We start from the raw sequence: 19,657 nt of genomic DNA on the forward strand, positions 1-19,657 counted from the left end.
AGTGGGGCCCCAGAATGTCACTCGGCCTGGGGGCCTCATGATGTTCTCGAGTTTTACAGACATGGGTTATACCAAGATCGGGGTAGGATGGGGCAGGGTAATGGTGACAATCTAGGAGTCCACAAATTTTAAGGGGCAGGGAGTGTTTCCAAGTTTTTCTTTGGGGAACCACACTGGTCGATCGATTTTTTTTTCAATGGATTAAGTTTCATAAAATCAAAAGCTGTATTTCAAGAAGAAAGCCCGAATCTCTGAAATATTACCTTACTATTGCGTAAATCGGCTTCAGGTGTGTTCTGTCAACGTTATAATTAGATGGCTATCTCTAGCTATAGATAACGCTGGTTCTGTTCATTCCCAGAACCACTCCAAGAAGGATCGGCATAACTACAGGTTTGTATCAGAGGTCCACAGTCTTTGTAAACCATGCACCACAGTGGTCATCGGCTGAAGTTGGTTTTCAACTTCGACCGTGAATGTGAGTCGAGCTCACGTTAAAAGTCTCGCCACTGAGAGCTACAGTCTGCAACGGTGCAAATATTCAGTCTCATTACGGTTCATTCCCAATTTAAAATATTGATGTCAGCACTGCAATATCAGGCACAACACTTAATACGCACTGAGACTGTTAGGCACACACTCACACTCCCGGCACAACTCATTCGGTAGTAAATTCCCCATGGCGATATAGACGGAGTCGTGCTCGGTTTGAAAGAAAGTCTTTGTAAACGTCAGAACTATTGAAATATCGGTAACAATGCGACGGACCACTTACATCCGTGATTTTTAAAATTTTGCCTTGCATTTCACCCTTGTCTCAACGTTTACCTACGGTTCCCCAGAATATTTCAAGTATCACTTCAAAGCACTGAACAAATCAATATCGACAGCTCGCCTCTGGTAAAAGTTTGTGTCTACCCTAGAAGCTGTGACTCACACTTTGAGAAACACTGATTTGCAGTAAACGGGTATTAATTAAAACCCCCTACGTGAATATCTTTAAGGTTTGTGACCCACATACATAAATAATTTTAATTTTCTTTAGTTTTTCCAAGTCTGTACAAAGACCACCTGTCCCTCGTACAGACCCATCACGAATAGGTCGAGTAGTTTCCTCATTAAACTCGAATATTTATGGTGTATCGGTTTTCCCGCATATCGGATGTGTCGAATGTTTTCACGTTCCCGTGCGATTTGGTTATATCCGGGCTCGACTATTTATGCATAACATCACTGGATATGTTGGTTCATGTTGATGATACATTTATTTCATTATCATCTGAGATGGTTGAAAGTGAGCCAATAGATTAGGTGAGGTGTAAAATCTTTTATCCAACATTCCCTCATCACCAGTGATAAAAGAGTTACGCTGATGCACTTCCATCCTGCACTGTGACGTCCTGTTCTTTCTCCTCCTCCTTTCACTTGCCACTCCCTTCTCGCTCTGGGGAGAAAAAAAGAAGATTCTATTCCGGTATTTCTTGAATTAAAAAAAAAACTTGCGTTTTCAACAATAAATGTGATAGAAAATCGGGAACGTAACTAGGCTGGGGCAACTGGGGCACTGTCCCAGGGCTCCGAGCCAAATGGGTCCCACGAAAATTTACACTAAGCAGGGGTCTGTTCATCCAAAATTTGGGTCCATTTTCCGGACCCTTCACAAAATTCCGGATCAGAAAAACGAACCCTTCACGAAATAAAAAAATAATGAACCCATAAATTTGAAATTTCATTTTTTTTGCGATAGATCAACTAGATTATTTCGCTTCCTGCAAAATCACTCATCTATATATATAAAATTGATTTTCTGTCTGTCTATGTGTGTGTGTGTGTGTGTGTGTATGTTCTCTATACAAATCTACAATTTTAGATCGATCGTCACCAAATTTTGCATATATACCAAATGGGGACCCTACTTAAACGATAGGCTACTTTAAAATTTCGTCAAAGCAGGGCAAGAGCCCCAAAGGGGCAAAAAACTGTCGGGCAACAATGGTTTTTGGGCCTCAACAATCACTTTCCGAACGTTTACTTTGGTTACCGTGGTTCCCTAGCAATGCTTTTCAGATACGCATGTGCCTTTAGAAAGGTTTGTCACTTCTTTAATCCTGTTAGTATATGTATATGTATAATAGTTTATGCCTTTATAATTGTTTGCCACTTTTTTAATCCTCCCAGTGATGAGACTTTTTGAATAGACGTCATAATCATCATCAGCATCGCTTTGAGGGTCAGGAAAAGGGTGATTCTCATAAAAATCAGTGTTAAAATTGCCGATTTTACTGTAGAAATGCGGAAATTTGGTGGGATTTTCTGTCACATCAATAATTTTAAAAATTGTATTGAATTCTCGATTTTTGAAATACTTATATTCGTTAGAGATATACGAAGCGCAGGAGATTAAATTTGAAGTAATTACACGGACCTACTTTTGAGTTGGATATTCGTGCAATAACATTGATTTCAACCGTTTATTTATATCCTCTCAATTATGAAAATTAATGTCTCCGTTATTGTCTTTTAATATTTCAACTGCATCAATTCATATTGTTTAGGATGTTTAAAAATTAATTATGGCCCGTAAAGTACATCGAAGAAATTCAACAGCTTTAATTAAGCATTTTTGAAAGCTGAAACAGGCAGATGCATAACTTGAAGTTAACGGGGGGGGGGGGGTCTAAATACGTAGCCCCCCTTGAAAAAAGAAAAAAAATATTTTCATTTCTACGTTTCTTCAAATCTAGATTTGTTTTTTCCATGAGTCGCTCAGGAAGTCGCCATATTGGTTAACGTGGACACGGTTGTATGTCCCTCAAAAATAGAGGGAGATATCACGTAATCCAAAAAAGCCTCATTGAAGAAAACCCGGGCAACGCCGGGTATTATAGCTAGTTTCTCATAAAATTAATGACACATTTCACAAAAATGACGAAAATTTTCACAAAAACAGGACCCTGCAAAAAAGTCTGGGCAGACCTCTGCTTACCCCAAATAGAAGTCTGCCCCGGGCTCCATAAAGGCACAATAAGGCCTTATAGGGAAATGAGTTTTATGTCACCCGCAGCTCACTTGCCGAGTTCATGGTTTTACTGCTGCTTCCCAGAATAGTTGAGCAGTGCCGTCTTACGGCATGGGCCCTGAGGCCTCAAGAGTGAAGGAGGCCTCACAAAAATGGGATCTGGTTGAGATTTTCGAAAATTTGCCTAGTAGGGCCTCAGAAAAATCATTTGGCCCGGGGCCCATGATGCTCTTAAGACGGCCCTGTAGTTAAGTGGGGTCTTTTCAATTATAAAAGTACCAATTCAAAGCAAAAAGAGGCACAAAAATCAATATCTTCATCTCGCTGGGACGCCTCTAGAAGCCACATCGCACACTTAAAAAAACCCTATCATATCACATCACTGGATTTGATGGTTCACATTAATGATACATTTATTTAATTATCATCTGAGGTGGTGGAGATTAAATTAATCTATTATATCATGGGTGGCCAACTTCTTTCTATTCGAGGGCCAATATAATGTTCAGTGGTGTTCATGACAAGGTGAGATGGTAAAAGTCCGAAAAATGATGCAAACGTTTTTATTTGGGACTCATTACCAAGTCAAAGCCCGTTTTTATTCAGTCTATCCATCGTTAACTTATTAGTTCTTGACGCTAATTAATTACTTAATAAATATAGTAATTGAACAGTTTAAAATTAAATTTATTAGGAATTAATATTAATTATTTTTTATTTATTTTATATTCTCAACAATAAAAACTAAAATAAAAACTCAACAAAAAAATAAAAAACTATAATAAACTTATTAGTTTTCCTAAACGCTGCCACGTGTCCAGGTTTAGGTTCACTTATACTCAAGGCCATTAGTTAGTGTCCCGACATCTCCAGAGGCGTGCGGGGTCATGATGCAATCAATGTGTGGAGAGGCGGATCATCGGACGAAGCGCACACTTTCACCAACGCACCTTGATAAAACCCGAGTCTCTGGGATTTTACCGTGACATCAGCCGCAATAAGTAATGTGATGAAACATGGACAGAAGTCGCTAAACTTTCACTGTGGGCGTTGTGTGTATTCCTCAACTTCTTCATAAACTGACATATTCATTATTCATTAAGTTGCGTTCCCAGCTAGATGTAATGAATCACTTGGTCACTTACTCACTGGGTCACTCACTTACTCACTAGATCTTAGAGCAATGGGCAAAATTTGCCTAGGCTTTTCCCCCATGGGACGCCTACTGACTAGATCACTCATCCACTCAGTAGCTCACTCACTCACGGATTCAGTAGCTCGATCACTCGCTCATGCACACAGTGTAGCTCGCTCGCTCACTCAATCACTCACTCACTCCCTCACTGACTCAGTAACTTAATCGCTTACTGACTCGCATCGAATTGTTGTTAGTGAATTTTCCTAGCGGTGAATTGTTGGCGGTGAATTTTCCGTAAACTCCTGAATTATATAGAGATTTTTGGTTAATCTATTTTTCCGTTTGTGGTGTATGAGGTGTTCCCATATACTTAAGATCGTCCTCGGTTTTATTATTTTGATTCGTATGTCCTGATGCATCCTATTTTTGATGGTCATTTGTGGTTTCATTAGGCTTTTCGATGATTTTCTCCACTGGCTCCTTGGTACGCTGTTCTGTATTGATCTTGTCTGCTTCCGAAGATTCATCCCGGACATGATTGACACGGTTTGTGGAAATAGACATGTCTACAGAATTTACATTCTGAAGAGTATCTGCTGGAATAGGGTAGCTTACCTCGATAGACTCCGTTCTAAGACTATGATTCGGCCTATCTTGATTTATTAAAAACCTCTTTCTTAATCGGGTGTTTTTATGCGTGCTTTCCCGGTTGAACCATCAGTTTGTCTTTTCTTCTTGTTTTTTGCCTTGTCTTCTTGTCTGTTTTATCTATTTACCACTTTTTTTAACTCTTCACCTTTCTTTTTAGCGCTGTTAATATGAATCCCGTGCTGGAGATTTCATCATGCCGAGGAATCCAATTGTGAATCCCAGTTGAAACTCCAAGGCTCCTTTCTTTCTGTCTCCAATGTTATTTACATCCGATACTTTTTTTCCAGATTTTTTACTGGGAATGTGGGATGAATATCCTTCTTTTCCCTAGTCTTTTCTTTCTGTAAAGTTTGATCCTTTATCATACTTGCATCCGAGATGTCCAGCTTCGTTGTTGATCCCGTACATTTGCAGTAATCAGGTCTGTCAATATTGGCAACCTTGTAAATTGTCTTTTCTTTAGATGCAATATCCATAATTCTTGTTTCCGGTTCTCGGTACGTTCCTGTTATCTAGGAAACTTCCTCAATCGTCGGAAGGGAGGATAGTGAACTAGCCGCGAACGAGTAATCACTGGACGATATTTTAGTTACGCCGTTCTGGGATCAATAACTATCACTCCGGGACAAAAAATTGCAATTGTCAAAAATTTCAAAGTTTTAGGTGTAAAAATATAGAACAATATTCAAAAGAAGTGAATAGTATATTCTATAATTATATAATTAATTATTAAATTACATTAGAGCTTTCAAAACAATCTTAATCAATGAAGAATAATGAACTGAACATATATACACAATTTTAAACCAATCCTACTATAAACACTGGAGAAAAACACTAATTGAATATTGATTGGCTCCGCAAATTAGTTAAATTGCTCCGGAAATAAGTATAATCCGGAGTAACATGGTCGTGTTTAGTGTTAAGGAGTATAGAATAACAAGCTGTATTATTTGGTACCAATAAAAAAACTATACAAAAATTAGGGAGCTTAATTGCTTCTCACTCAGAAGAAATTAATCAGAAAATTTCAAATACAAAACTAAATGGGTGGAACAATATTACCGATATATAAACACAATATCAATAAGTTATAGTCAATAGTATACCAGATATTAATATTTTCGAAAAATCGTCGAAATTTTCCTATATCTTTTATAAACAGCAAATATTGGAATTACCCCTACGAAGAAATAGCAAGCATGAATATATACTGTATATATATGTAACATCATAGTAATTCAATAAGGCCGATTTTGATAAATATAACATTGAATGCAACAGCCCATGGGATTAATACACTCATGTCCATAAATTAAGGATAATGCCGGCTCCGGCAAATAAAAGTTCAGAAACAAAACAAACGTTACTTATTCATAAAGCCCATTTATTAAACAAAAGATAAAGAACAAAAACGATGGTGTATGTATGATGCCATTCATAAAAACTACGATTTTTGCTCCCTGGAGCAATTGTAAAAAATATCTCCTTTACAAAAACTTACTATTACATGGTTGGTATGATGGTTAATACATTGTATGTCTCCCATGCGATGAAATACAGTCCGTACAACGGCTAGGCATGCTCAGTATCAAATTATCGATCTGATCTTGGGGAAGATCACTCCACTCAGCAAGCAATGCTCTCCGAAGTTCCGGTACACATGTGGTTGACGGGCTGCAACTCGTCGGCCAAGCATGTCCCACACATGCTCTATCGGATTCAAGTCAGGTGAGAATGCTGGCCATTCCATACGGGTTATATCCTCAGATTCAAGGCATTCGTTTGCGATGTTTGCAGTCCTCTTTGAATGAAAAGTCTGAACACACACAATTTTCTGTCTTTAAAGTTTGCTGAAACCTCTTCTATAGTTTGTGTCACCCCCAAGTCGTAAAACCACCGAGATTACATGAACCACTTTTTTTATTTCCTTCCTCATGTTACTTAAATAGGGGAAAAATTGCAAAAAATATATTTTATGCATTTGTTTGAAATTAAATTTTTTTAGTCAGAGTGACGAAAAAAAGTTTAATGTCACAAATTTCTTCGTGGCCCCCGTATCAGTAGCCGTGGCTCCCCTTTTGCAAGATTTTCATCCGTGGCGCCCCCCCCCCCCCCTGAAATATCCTAGGGCCCCCGGTTGAGAAGAACTACTGCTCTATCGGATTCAAGTCAGGTGAGAATGCTGGCCATTACATGCGGGTTATATCCTCAGATTCAAGGCATTCGTTTACGATGTTTGCTCGGTGAGGACGGGCGTTGTCATCCATAAACACAAATTCTGCACCCATGGCACCCCTAATCAAACGTACATGTTGTTCCAGAATGATGTCCCAATAAATTTGAGCTTATATACTCCATATGAAAGTCCGACGTGAATCAGACTGCAAGCTAAACCTGGACTCGTCGGAAAACATCACACAAGCCCACTGTGACGATGTCCACATTGCATGTTCTCTACTCCAGGCTAATCGCTGCCGACAGTGAGTTGCCGTGAGCGGAACACATCTGACAGGCCTGCGAGCATATAGACCAATATCTCCCAAACGTCTGTACACGGTTTGCCTTGAAACTGTGGTACCCGTGGCTGCAGATAGCTGACGAGACAGGTCGGATGCTGTGCTCCGTCTGCTTCTTTTGGCAGTTACTGCCAAATACCGGTCTTCATTCGGCGTTGTAACTCGGGGGCGACCTGTAGTGTAACGTCTACTGACATTTCCGTTATCTTGGAATCGTTGCCAAAGCCTAGAGATGACACTTTGGGCAATTCCAAGTTCCATCTGAGTACGCCCACATTCCAGGTGTCATAACTATTCGCTTATGGCACTGAGCGCCTTACAGAACTCTTGTGAACAATTTTACTTCTTTGCCACCATTCCTTATATACTCCCTCTCACACTCTCGTCATTGTGACGTACTATCGGCATCATCTGGTGGCTTCCTGAAAGTTGCATATCATTCTTGCAGATGTGTGTGATAATTCTACAGGTGAAATTTTTACTTTAGATTTCGATTTTCGTGTGATTCTGAATTATCCTTAATTTATGAACATGAGTGTAAATAGATAAATATATAAGAAGCGGCTCACATTGAACCTTTATTATTATTAACGCACACACAAAGGTACAAAAAATACGTTCACTATTTGTGAGGTTGAATTGCACCGTCAATCGGCTGCTTTTAGAAGGGGGACACCAGTATCGATTGGTAAGGGATAGTTCTAGATTGTGGTGTCGCAGGGAGTTTTTCTCTAATAGGGTTGTTAATAAATGGAATAGCTTACCCCCGGAGGTAGTAAATTCTAACACAATTGACACGTGTAAAAAGAAATACGATTGCATGTTGGAGTGAATCGAAAAGCTATCCATACTTAGAATAAGACAACCATAAGTATCTTTACGGGCATTAAATAATATTTTATTTGTATATATACGTTTTTAGTTTTTGTAATTGTTTTTTTATTAATAAGGGTTGTTGTAATTTTGAAGTATATGACATCTATATTTGTTATGGGCAACTTTTTCTCAACCACCTCGTTGGGCATTTTGCCTGTTGTGGTGTTGTATTTGTATTTATTTGTATTAGTCTAACATGAAACGCAAACACGCTAGCGCGTTTCGAAACGGCTACTCCCACATGCCAAAACGGCATTCCTGTTGAAATTTATCGGGAGAAAAAGAACACCATGCATGCAAATGTAACCTGAGGAAGAAGAAGAAACCGTATGCAAATCTGCGTCATAGTGAATAAAAAGCGCGGACCTGCATCAGACCGGAAAGCAAGGAAAGAGCCCGTTTCACACAGCTGCCGATGCAAGCACGCAAATGTTTTCAGATTGGCAAACGCCTGTGGGGAAAACGCTCACCGAACATTCGTGCTGCCTCTGTGTTACTTCCGTTTGCAGCTCCGTAAAACAAATGCATGTCTGCTTTTTCAGTATTACTGAAGTGCGCCATTATCCAACACCACCTATAGAACAAGACCCCCGCAAGAAGCTCGTGACGTCACTGAAGAAGGCCATTTTACCTACTTCCATTGGATATAGCACGCATGCGATATCTTTACGTTTTTTTGCAATACATCCAATGGCAATAGGAGAAATGGCCTTCTTCATTGACGTCACAAGCTTCGTGCGGAGGCCTTGTGCTATAGGTGGTGTTGCATTATCCCGTACGTCATAACTGTTAGAACGGGTGCACGCTGGAATAAATTCACAGGGCTGGCGTCCGCGCCTTTTATTCACTGTGTCGCAGATTTGCATACGGTTTCTACTTCCCTAGGTTACATTTGCATGCATATGGTGTGCTTTTTCTCCCGATAAATTTTAACAGGAACGCCGTTTTAACGTTTGCGGAGCAGCCGTTTCGAAACGCGCTATCGCGTTTACGTTTCTTGTTAAACCATGCATTCTTTGATGATGTATTGGTGTGTACTATCACCTCTTAAAAGTTTTAAAGTTTTCCCCATCTTTTCTGAATCACCCTGTGTGTGTATATATATATACATACACACACAGGGTGATTCAGTATGTGGATTATATATGTATATACAAATATACACTGACATCATCATCTCCCCCCACCCCCCGCCAAAAAAACCCCCTTCAATTTTATCTCTGCTTATGCTTTGTTGTCCTCACACATCATTGATTCCATTATCAGGCACGAAACAGTTTACTCCTTTCTGCTATATTTTTTTTAAACTCATCAGTAGGATGTATTCACGCTAAAAACTTTTTGCGCTGTCCCGACAAGGCCGAATCCGGTCTTTCACTCGTAAATCTCTCTCACTTATTCTAATATTCTTATCCGTACTTATATTATTATTTTTATGGTTTTGAATATAGGTGGAATTGAAGGAGCAGCTAGATATTGTCGATTACAAAGGTATTGAAGTAGGAATACTGAATGTAAGTATAAAACACTGATAAAATTTATGAATATAATCAAACAAGTTCGTTATGCAGCTGAAAAAAATACTCCATTATCGTTAAGACATCCACATCATGTCTTTACGTAGATGACCTTGAGAACTACACACACTAGCACGTCAACATTCCAACAGAAACCTCTAACGCAGTGGTTCTCAACCGGTGTTCCACGGAGCCCTTGGTCTCTGTGTGTACTTCTGAGGCGATTCGCGGCCACTCGAGTAAAATAAAAAAAAGAGTAAATTTGAAAAAAAAAAGTAATTATAATTATTTTTAGATAATGAAAATATATCAGAGTAACTGATAAATTAATAAAAAAATAGGCCTACGGGGAATTTCCTTCGCAATATAAATTATATACCAAAAAAGGCTCCGCGAGTCAAAAACGTTTGAGAACCACTGCTCTAACGTATAGGGCATGGCCCCCACATGGGGGGGGGGGCTGACAGAACCCCAGCCCTGGGGCCCGGGAGTCAAGGTTGCCCGTGTGGGATGAGATTTTTTATGGGAGGCTCACTTTTGGGAGGCCCCTCTTCTCTTGAGGCACCCGGGCCGTGCTCGGGTGGGCCCATGCGTTAAGACTGCACTGACTGTTGATCCGAACTCCGAGCCAGACAGGAGCGCAAATGTTAACCCTTCATCTCTCCTTCAATATTAAAAGGGGGCACCAAAATGCGTGCTTGCCCCGGCTGACCACGCATGTCGTTGTGGCCCTGTACATCAATATGTATGTTGCAAGATTTAAGGTACATACGGGGCCGCAGCTGGATACTTTTTTAACTGGAGCTAGCAAGCTTTTGGCGTCCCCGTCTAAGGAAAGGTTAGAAGGAGTGGTGTTAAAGGGGCAATTCGGCGCCCCCTCTACTTCAGCACTCGATACAGTGGACCCGCTCTCCCTAGTTGCGACTTTGTGTTGTATGTAAATTAAAAACTGCTTGAAAAGAACGGTAGGTGTGAAAATTGTTTTAGTGCACTCTTCGATATTACCCGCATACAACGTTTTGTCTAGATCAGCGGTTCTCAATCTTTTTTGACCCACGGAGCCCTTTCCAGTATATAATTTCTATGGCGGAGCCCCGTAGGCCTATTTTTTATTTATTCATCAAAGTTACTGATTTATTTTTATTCAAAAATATTAATTAATTATTTTTTTCAAATTTACTGGTTCTTTTTTTATTTTCCTCGAGGGCCGCGGAGCCCTTGGGAGTTCACACGGAGCACCGGTTGAGAACCGCTGGCCTAGATGGTTTTTTTAATTGAAAAATCAAAGATAGACAGCCACATTCATATACGATACAAAAATAAATATCAAAAAGACAGTATAATGAAAGCAAAACACACACACAATGCAGCTCTTAGGGACATATTTCATCCCCGGTTCATACTTAGGCTTTTAATAAATGTTTCAAAAGTTTGATATGGAGAATTTGCAAATATAAAAATATATTCCTTCAGATGTCTGATTATTTTTACTTCTAATTTTTTATGAATTTATTATAAATGGTTGGGCCCCGTGGTAATTTGTACTCTTTTGGATGAGGTAACTAATTGGTTTTTTGCTAAAACGTTATAATCGGGATCCAATGCATTTCATTCAAGTGTTCTACAATATACATCTCGGTTTTAGCGTAATCACGTTAGTTTATGAATGTCATTATAACCAAGTTTCAATGTATGCTCATGTAGGAAAGCAAAAAAATTTGACTAGTTAGAAAAATTTAATTTTTTCTTCATTGGTTTTTTTTATTGTTATCAGTGCAAAAGCGCCAAACAAAGAATTAGTTTCCGTCGCATGGAACTTCACCATACAGTTCCTCGAATTTGTCTTCTCCTCTCATTTTTTTATGGCAGCCTGAGAAGGAGAGCAATTCCTTTGTCCAGTGCATCCGAAATCCAGTCACCCTCCTTGTCAAACCACTTAATAGACAATGGAAGAGAGCAACCGCAGGTCCAGCCGAACCGTCATCAGGGAGCGCAACCCTTTGCAATACATGATGACAGCTTTCCGGTTACCCCAACCGTCCCAAAAAATGTGGATTTTCTCGGTTGAAAAAACCGCGCTCAGCGGTTGCAGTTGTATCTGTGCGTTGACAGAATAAAACTATAGATGATGCCTTCCCCCCCAACCTCAACCGCGTGCAACCGCGCCGTAGTCAGGTCCCAGCCTTAGACTTTTATTAACTTTAATTATCTTACCAATGGTCCGCTAGTCCACTCTTGTGGGACGGAGGCTTTATTTTTTTCCCTTTCAGATATATCCTATAGGAGAAAACAAAGGACATTGTAACATCAATCGTATCAATTTGTATTCGTATCAGTGGGTATCTTGAACTAAGTATTTCTATTTTTTTTAACAATACACATGTATAAGTCACCGAAAAAAAAAAGAACGAACGAAGAAAAGAACAATTTACAAGGCTCAGCTCTCGGAGTCCTTCTCCGACGAAGGAAGAAAAGACATTGTGATTACCTTTCAATGAAGACTACAACCGCAGTATTCTCCCTACCCCAGCAATGGGGGTGTGTGCCCTTAGGGCTACAATATGACCCCTGCTGTTTTAATGCGTAGAAGGACTTAATGTCTGAATGAAATGAAAATTTCCATGAACACAGATTCCACAGTGAAATGCCTATTGTTGCCGATAAAGCAGATGACACACTCCTATCCTGGAATAGGGGGCTCCCCTCTATAGTGAATCCATAGTGTGGAAAAACAAAAAATGATGAGAATGGTCCAGGCCCCAGGGCTAGAGCTCCGTCAACCCCATCCTCGTAGGCTGCCCATGATAAAGCGACAGCTTTGCTGCAAGCTTTTGTGTAAAAATCCCCCCCCCCCGCAGTCCGAAAAAATCAAGGGGTATCTTTTCCCTGCTTCTGAGGTTTTTGGACAAGTATCTGGCAACCAATTGGTTTTTGGACAGGTATCTGGCAACAGTGGGCGTTGGTCGATAAATTTCTGTCTCGTACGATCTCGCAAAGTCTGAATTTTTATTATTATTATTATTTAATTTATTAAAAAAAAAAAAAAAAACTCCCCATATAATGTAAAATTGTAATCACACCTATATTTTTTATGTAACTTTTTTTAATGTGCAGTCCTGACTCTACTACAATTTAATTAGAGCCATCAAGTAATCTCTCTGAAAACGTGTTCTATCATGACTGATTCCAAGTGTTTCTTTTGCTCAGAAGTTCTAATCTCAATGGAGGATGGTATGAACTGCTCGATTTGTGGAAATATTATTCACTTTTACTGTGCTGGCATTAGTGAGAGATCATTCCGATTACAAAAACGTAATGGTGTGCAAACGTGGAAATGTAACAAGTGTCGTGCTGTTGCCGAGCAAAACTCTATATCGGCAACTTTGATTGTAACTTCCGCACGTTCAAGAACTACATCTTCAATACCTACAGTATCATCAGATTTCCACAGCTTCGTCACCCACGATCGGATCGATACCTGCAACAAATACTGTGAATTTTCCATCGCCTCAACATCAAGCCCCCCAATTTTCACCTCCGGCCATTAATCTCCAACATTGTATGAAGGATTTACCCACCGATCTCAAACAAATAATTTCTGTTATCAATGAATCATTTGAATCGCAATTTAAAAACTTTCAATCATATATTGCAGCAGAATTTTCTAAAATCTCCGATCAAAATCGTCAGTATCAACTCGAAATAACCGATCTTCGAAACAAACAACAACATCTTGCATCTGAAAATTTCATACTGAAATCTGAACTCAAAACACTGCAAAGTGAAATAGGAGAACTTCAACAATATTCCCGCTGCAACATCGAAATCCAGGGACTTCCCGAGTCATCGGACGAAGATATAGAATCTCTCAAATCAAGCATAATATCTAAAGTTGTTCCTGAAATGATTGATAGTGTTACAGCCTTTCACCGTGTACCTACCAAAATAAAGGATAAAATAAAGCCTATTGTGATACAGTTTGACAATAAATCAAACAGACAGATTTCTCAAGGCTGCAAGATCGAAGAAACTACAAGCATCTCATATAGACAATAGACTTAGATCCACATCTATTTATTTCAATGCTTATTTGTGCCCATATATGAAAAAGGTTAAAGCAGGTCAAGCATTGCTGGATCAGAGACGGTAAGATTTTCTTAAGACAACATGATGACTCCAGGGTGTTCAGAATCACTCATATTGATGATTTCAATGATGTCTATTAATTTTAATTCTAACTACACTGAACTGAGCACCCTGGATGAATTAAATAAATTCCTCTCTCCCAGCAATAATAATGTTCCATACTCTTCATTAAATATATTCCACACCAACATTCGTAGTGTTAGAGCAAATTTTGATCAATTATTGTCTACTTTGGGTTTCAACATTGAAAATATAAATATCATTGTTTTGTCTGAGGTTTGGATCTTTGATTATGAAACCAAATTTTTTAATATTCCTGGATTTAAACTCTTTTCATGTTGCCGCTAATATAATAGTTCAGGAGGTACATTGGTATACATAAACGAATTCCTCAATTTTAATCAAATATCTTCTATAACTATGCATACTGCTGAAATTATAACCCTAGTTGAACCATCTTTAAACATGACCATTTTTTCTAACTACAGATCCCACTTATTCCCAGTAACAGAATTTTTCAATGAATTGAAACTTATTTTAAATAATACCGAATGTAAAAATATCATGATCATTGGTGATATCAATATTGACCTCTTGAATACCGAATCGAATAAGAGTATTGAATATATGGATTATCTATGTAGTTTGGGTTTTCAACCTTTGATTCAAAATATAACCAGACCTCAGTCGGGAACATGTCTCGATCATATTTTCTTGCGTCATTCCCCAATAATTAGCAATATTTATTCATTTATATTTTCCACTGATATCACAGATCATAACCCTATACTCTGTAAATTGTTATTCAGTAATATTAATGTAATTAGTAATGGTCGCAAACTAAAATGTTCTGCTAAAATAATTGACTACAACAAGCTAATTAGGTATTTTTGCAAAACTATACATTTTCATCAAATGCTACTGACCCCTGTGACTTGTTCAAACGATTGTCCAAAACCATACTAGAAACGTCAACCACACAAGATATAAAATCAAACAGAAACCTTGGATCTCACACGAACTAAAACATCTTATAAAAATAAAACAAAATCTATACAAAAAATCTCGAAAATACCCTTTTGATGTTTCTATAAATATAGCTTATAAAAATGTTGCTCGTATGGTCAAGTCCCAAATTAGAATTGCTAAAAATAATTATTACTCCGAACAATTTTCGAAATGTAACACATCTAAAAAACGCTGGAAGTTATTGGATGAAATAATATTCAAAGATAATAATCAAAATTCATTACCAACAAACTGTGACAACAACACCCTCGCCCAAAATTTCAATGACCACTTCGTTAACATTTCACCACTCAATATTAATATAAATGATGGTTATAAACACTATATCCAGTCACACATAGTCAACTCAATATACCTCACTCCAACTTTTCCAGAAGAAATTTCAAAAATTATTAAGACTTTACCTGCTACCGGGTCTTTCTCAGATACGTTGAACTCGAAAGTTCTAAAAATACTTCCTAATAACATCTTAAACGTACTCTCCGACTTAATAAATAATTGTATTACAAATGGCGAATTTCCCGAATCATTAAAATTAGCAGTTGTAACCCCAATTCCTAAAAATGGTGATCCGAATGATCTCAACAACTTTAGACCGATTTCAGTTTTGTCGTCACTTTCAAAGCTTTTTGAAATTATCATTAAGAATAGAATGTTTTCTTACATCCTCTCGCATGTAAATTTTTTTTCTATCAATCAATATGGTTTTCTTCCAAACAGAAACACAGAGACTGCCCTTTTAACATTCACTAAGAATATTGTAGAAAAAATCGATACATCCGAAAAGACTATTGCCATTTTCCTGGACATAAAAAAAGTATTTGAGAGTGTCGACCGTCGTATCTTACTCAATAAATTACATATTTTTGGTATCAGAGGTAATATACATAAATTAATTGCTTCGTACCTTAGTCATAGATCTCAAATAGTTAAAGTTGGATATAATCTTAGTAATCCACTAGAAACAATCAAAGGCATACCTCAGGGCTCTGTTCTGGGACCATTATTATTTAACATATTCATAAATGACTTTTGCAACATTGAATTAACTGGTAAAATCATAACATTTGCAGATGACACAGTATTGCTTTATTCAACTGATGACGACCATTCACTTGCAAATTCGATAAACGCCGATTTATTAATAATTCGTAATTGGTTTATCAGAAACGACTTACAAATAAATGTAACAAAAACTAAGTTTATGTACTTCTCTTCTATGACTAATATAAACTTCAACCATAATCTGATATTCCACAATAATAATTGCCAAAACATTTCAACTTGTAACTGCCAGAGTCTCGAACAGGTTTCCACGATTAAATACCTAGGTATTCATATTGATCATAACCTCAGATTCAAAACTCATGTAAAATATCTGCAAAGTAAACTTCGCTACGTAATTTACAAACTATATTACCGAAAACCATATATAGATCACTCGTTCATGTTAACACTTTATTACTCATTATTTCATTCCCTTCTGTTATATGGTTTAGCTATCTGGGGTGGCGACTTCATTTCAAATCTTACACCAATAATGAAACTCCAAAAGAGAGCAATAAGACTTATCACAAGTGACTATTTGACTCCTTCAAAACAACTTTTTCACAGTGATGGAATCCTTCCGCTACGTCAGCTTTATCTCTACGGTAGCGAGTCAAAATCGGACGGGATATATGCGGACAACATGGAAATAGGGTCAAAATCGGATAAATTTTGCCGCGCCCTCGATGTTGGCGCTGTATCTCCCATTTGTTTCTCCAACCTGTTAAATGGCGACAAAATGGATACAACAAGAAGCCGGGTCAAAATCGGACAAATTTTGCCGGGCCGGCGATGTTGGCGGTTTATCCCTAATTTTTCCACCAAGCTGCTAAGTGGCGATTTTCTCTTTGATGGACATTATAAAGACATGCAGAGAAACTTTTGATGAAATTTGAACAATGAAAGACGTGAGTCGTTTACCAGTCGCCAGAACAAGTAAAAAAAACCCCGTCCTCTTTGAACCACTGACAAGTGATGGATTGCTACACGTAAAAAAAAAAAAAAACGCCGACATAACCAACACTATAATAATAAATATATAGCTTCAGTAGAACTATTATTATTATTATCGGGCTCGGCGCGGAGGTGATCATAAGTCCTTATCCCGAGGGATTTCTATTCTAGGAAGGGTCTCTACAACTAATGTCGCCTGAGTATTATCAGCACAGTGCGTGGACTACGGCATTGTCAAACCAAAGGAAGTTGATTGTTTCATAAGAGGGAAAATTAGTAAAATCATACATAAATTAATGAGCACTTATACGATCATATACATAAACGATATCGATTGATCGTACATGCAAGATATATCGTGGGAAAAGAAAAATAACTACACTCCTGGCCACCCAAATTACAACACCAAGACCAAATTTTTCGCCAACTACTGCAGCTCGGATGCATTTTCTCAACCCATTTTTGACAGATCTTCCGATTTTTAACCAAATTGCACACAAATTTTGCATATGATTACAGGTTACTTAACATGCCTGAGCAGTTTAAAAAAAATGGAAAAAATTATATGAATTTTGTTTTTGAAAAATCAAAGTGAATTTCTTTGTACCTTTTTCTTGAAATAGTATGACCTTTTTTCATCATACTTTTCTATTTCCTAAAATGATAATTTCTTGGAGAGGGCGATTTCACCACCCCCAGCTTTTACAAAAATGTAAAAAGTAACAGTAAGTGAAAATAAATAAATAAAAAATTTAAAAAAGTATAAATGAAAAAGTAAATAAATAATAAACGTACACTGCTGGCCACCCAAATTGCAACACCAAGAAAGACAAGAGATATCGCAACAATATTTATTTTATAGATAACATGTTGACCAAGCATCAAATGATTAAATTTATAGACTTCTGTGAAGTGTGGTTCCTGCCAAAATCAGTAGCCAGAGTAGCCGCCATTGTTGGAGATCACCGCTGCCACACGCCTCGGCATTGATTCAAAGAGACTTCGGATGTGTTCTTGGGGTACAGCAGACCAAGCAGCTTCCACGCGTTGCCAAAGTTGATCTGGTGTGGCAGCTGGGGATGTAATCTGGGTCAATCGTTGAGCAACCATGGACCACATGTTTTCTATCGGCGAAAGATACGGAGAGCGAGCTGGCCAGGGAAGCAACTCAATCTGGCGATTGACGAAGAACCTTTGGACAATGCGTGCCACGTGTGGTCGCGCATTATCCTGTTGAAATATATCTGTGGGCAAGCCCTGAGGGTAAGGAAGGACAACTGGCTCCAACACCTCGGAGATGTAGCGCTGGCTTTTTAAAGTACCGGCAATGCGTACTAGAGGAGTGCGAGAGTGATATCCAATACCGCCCCATACCATAATACCAGGTGCAGGACCAGTGTGGCGGTGCATAACGCAGCTGTTCAGCATCCTCTCTCCACGGTATCTCCAGACTCGAATCCGACCATCGTGGTGTTACAGACAGAAGCGTGACTCGTCAGTAAAGACAATTTCATTCCATTGTGCCGTCCACATCCTTCTTTCATCGCACCATTGGCGGCGGAGACGTCTGTGGTTCTGCGTCAAGGGTAGACGAAGCAATGGACGTCTTGCGGACAGACCACTCTGCTGTAAACGGCGTCGAATAGTACGCGCAGACACTGGATGATGCGGTACAGACTGAATGTGCTGTGCTATGATTCGTGATGTGGCTGAGCGATCCGTCACTGCCATACGCACCATACGCCTGTCATCACGTGAAGTGGTGCACTGAGGTGGATGCGATCGAACACGTCGGTCCGTCGTACCCTCCTGCATCCAACGATCACATATCCGCATTACAGTTGTTTGGTTTCGTCCAACACGACTACCGATTTCCCTGAAAGATAATCCACAATCTCGGTAGGCCACTATCCTTCCTCTGTCGAACTCGGATACTTGATCAAAAGATGATCGCTGTTTTCTACGAGGCATAATTGATCGTTTTTTTTAAAAAACCACAAGAAAAACACAATTGCCGTACTTCAAATCGTCGAAATCTCCAAGCCTTAAATAGCGCTTTGAAGTGGCGCCACAGGCGCGCGTGATGTGCGTCTGCGCTGAAATTCTAATCATTTGCATATCTCACCTCCGCTAATGCATGTTGTAAATTTCATATTATTTGCATGCTTCCTTCAGGGTGTTGCATTTACGGTGGCCAGCAGTGTACATTTATTTTTTACACGATGTTCGACGCAACAAATTAAACTCTGCAGCATATACAGTGGTTTTATGCTGGGCTTATCTGACGCCGTGACAACACTTACATCAACTTTGCACCCAAATTTTGTACTTTGGAAAGCTTCTCCAAGATAATATTTTTTGCAACGTTATGGCATGGTATGAAGTTGTGGTTCACAAAACGACAAAATAGATAAAGAGAAATTTATTCACACAGAGGTGTTACAACCTTGTCGAGCGCCGGAAGAAAGAGCAATAATTCTTTTTTTCTCCACGGACGCGCGCGCTTTCTCGTGACGATCGCAGCGCCACAGTACCCCCCCTCCAGTGCGGATCGCACGAACTAATTATTGACAACAAAAGAAAGAAAAAAATATATATACACATATAAGGACGGGATTATGAATGCACTTATACAATGAGACGATTCGGGGGACGACTTACTCTGCCGTAACGGGTCACAATGGGTTCACTGTTTGTACTGTCACTGTTAGTGGCAATGTGCGCTGGTTTCACTCGTGCAATGTTCACACATACGTTTCTT

General features: G+C 38.9%; 1 protein-coding gene across 2 annotated transcripts in view; it reads left to right on the forward strand.

The window, feature by feature from the left end:
• The window catches only part of LOC149080429 (kinesin-like protein KIF28), a 1,038,199-nt gene that overhangs the window by 711,725 nt on the left and 306,817 nt on the right, over window positions 1-19,657 (forward strand). For both annotated transcript variants that reach the window (XM_089239551.1, XM_089239552.1), the window contains exon 18: window positions 9,655-9,717. In XM_089239551.1, coding sequence (XP_089095677.1) covers window positions 9,655-9,717 — 63 coding nt within the window. The remainder of the gene's footprint in view (window positions 1-9,654; window positions 9,718-19,657) is intronic.

This window comes from Pholcus phalangioides, unplaced genomic scaffold, assembly GCF_987345545.1.
Source record: "Pholcus phalangioides strain wild (caught in Gottingen) unplaced genomic scaffold, Ppha-v1.0 ptg000011l_1, whole genome shotgun sequence".
Taxonomy (NCBI): domain Eukaryota; kingdom Metazoa; phylum Arthropoda; class Arachnida; order Araneae; family Pholcidae; genus Pholcus; species Pholcus phalangioides.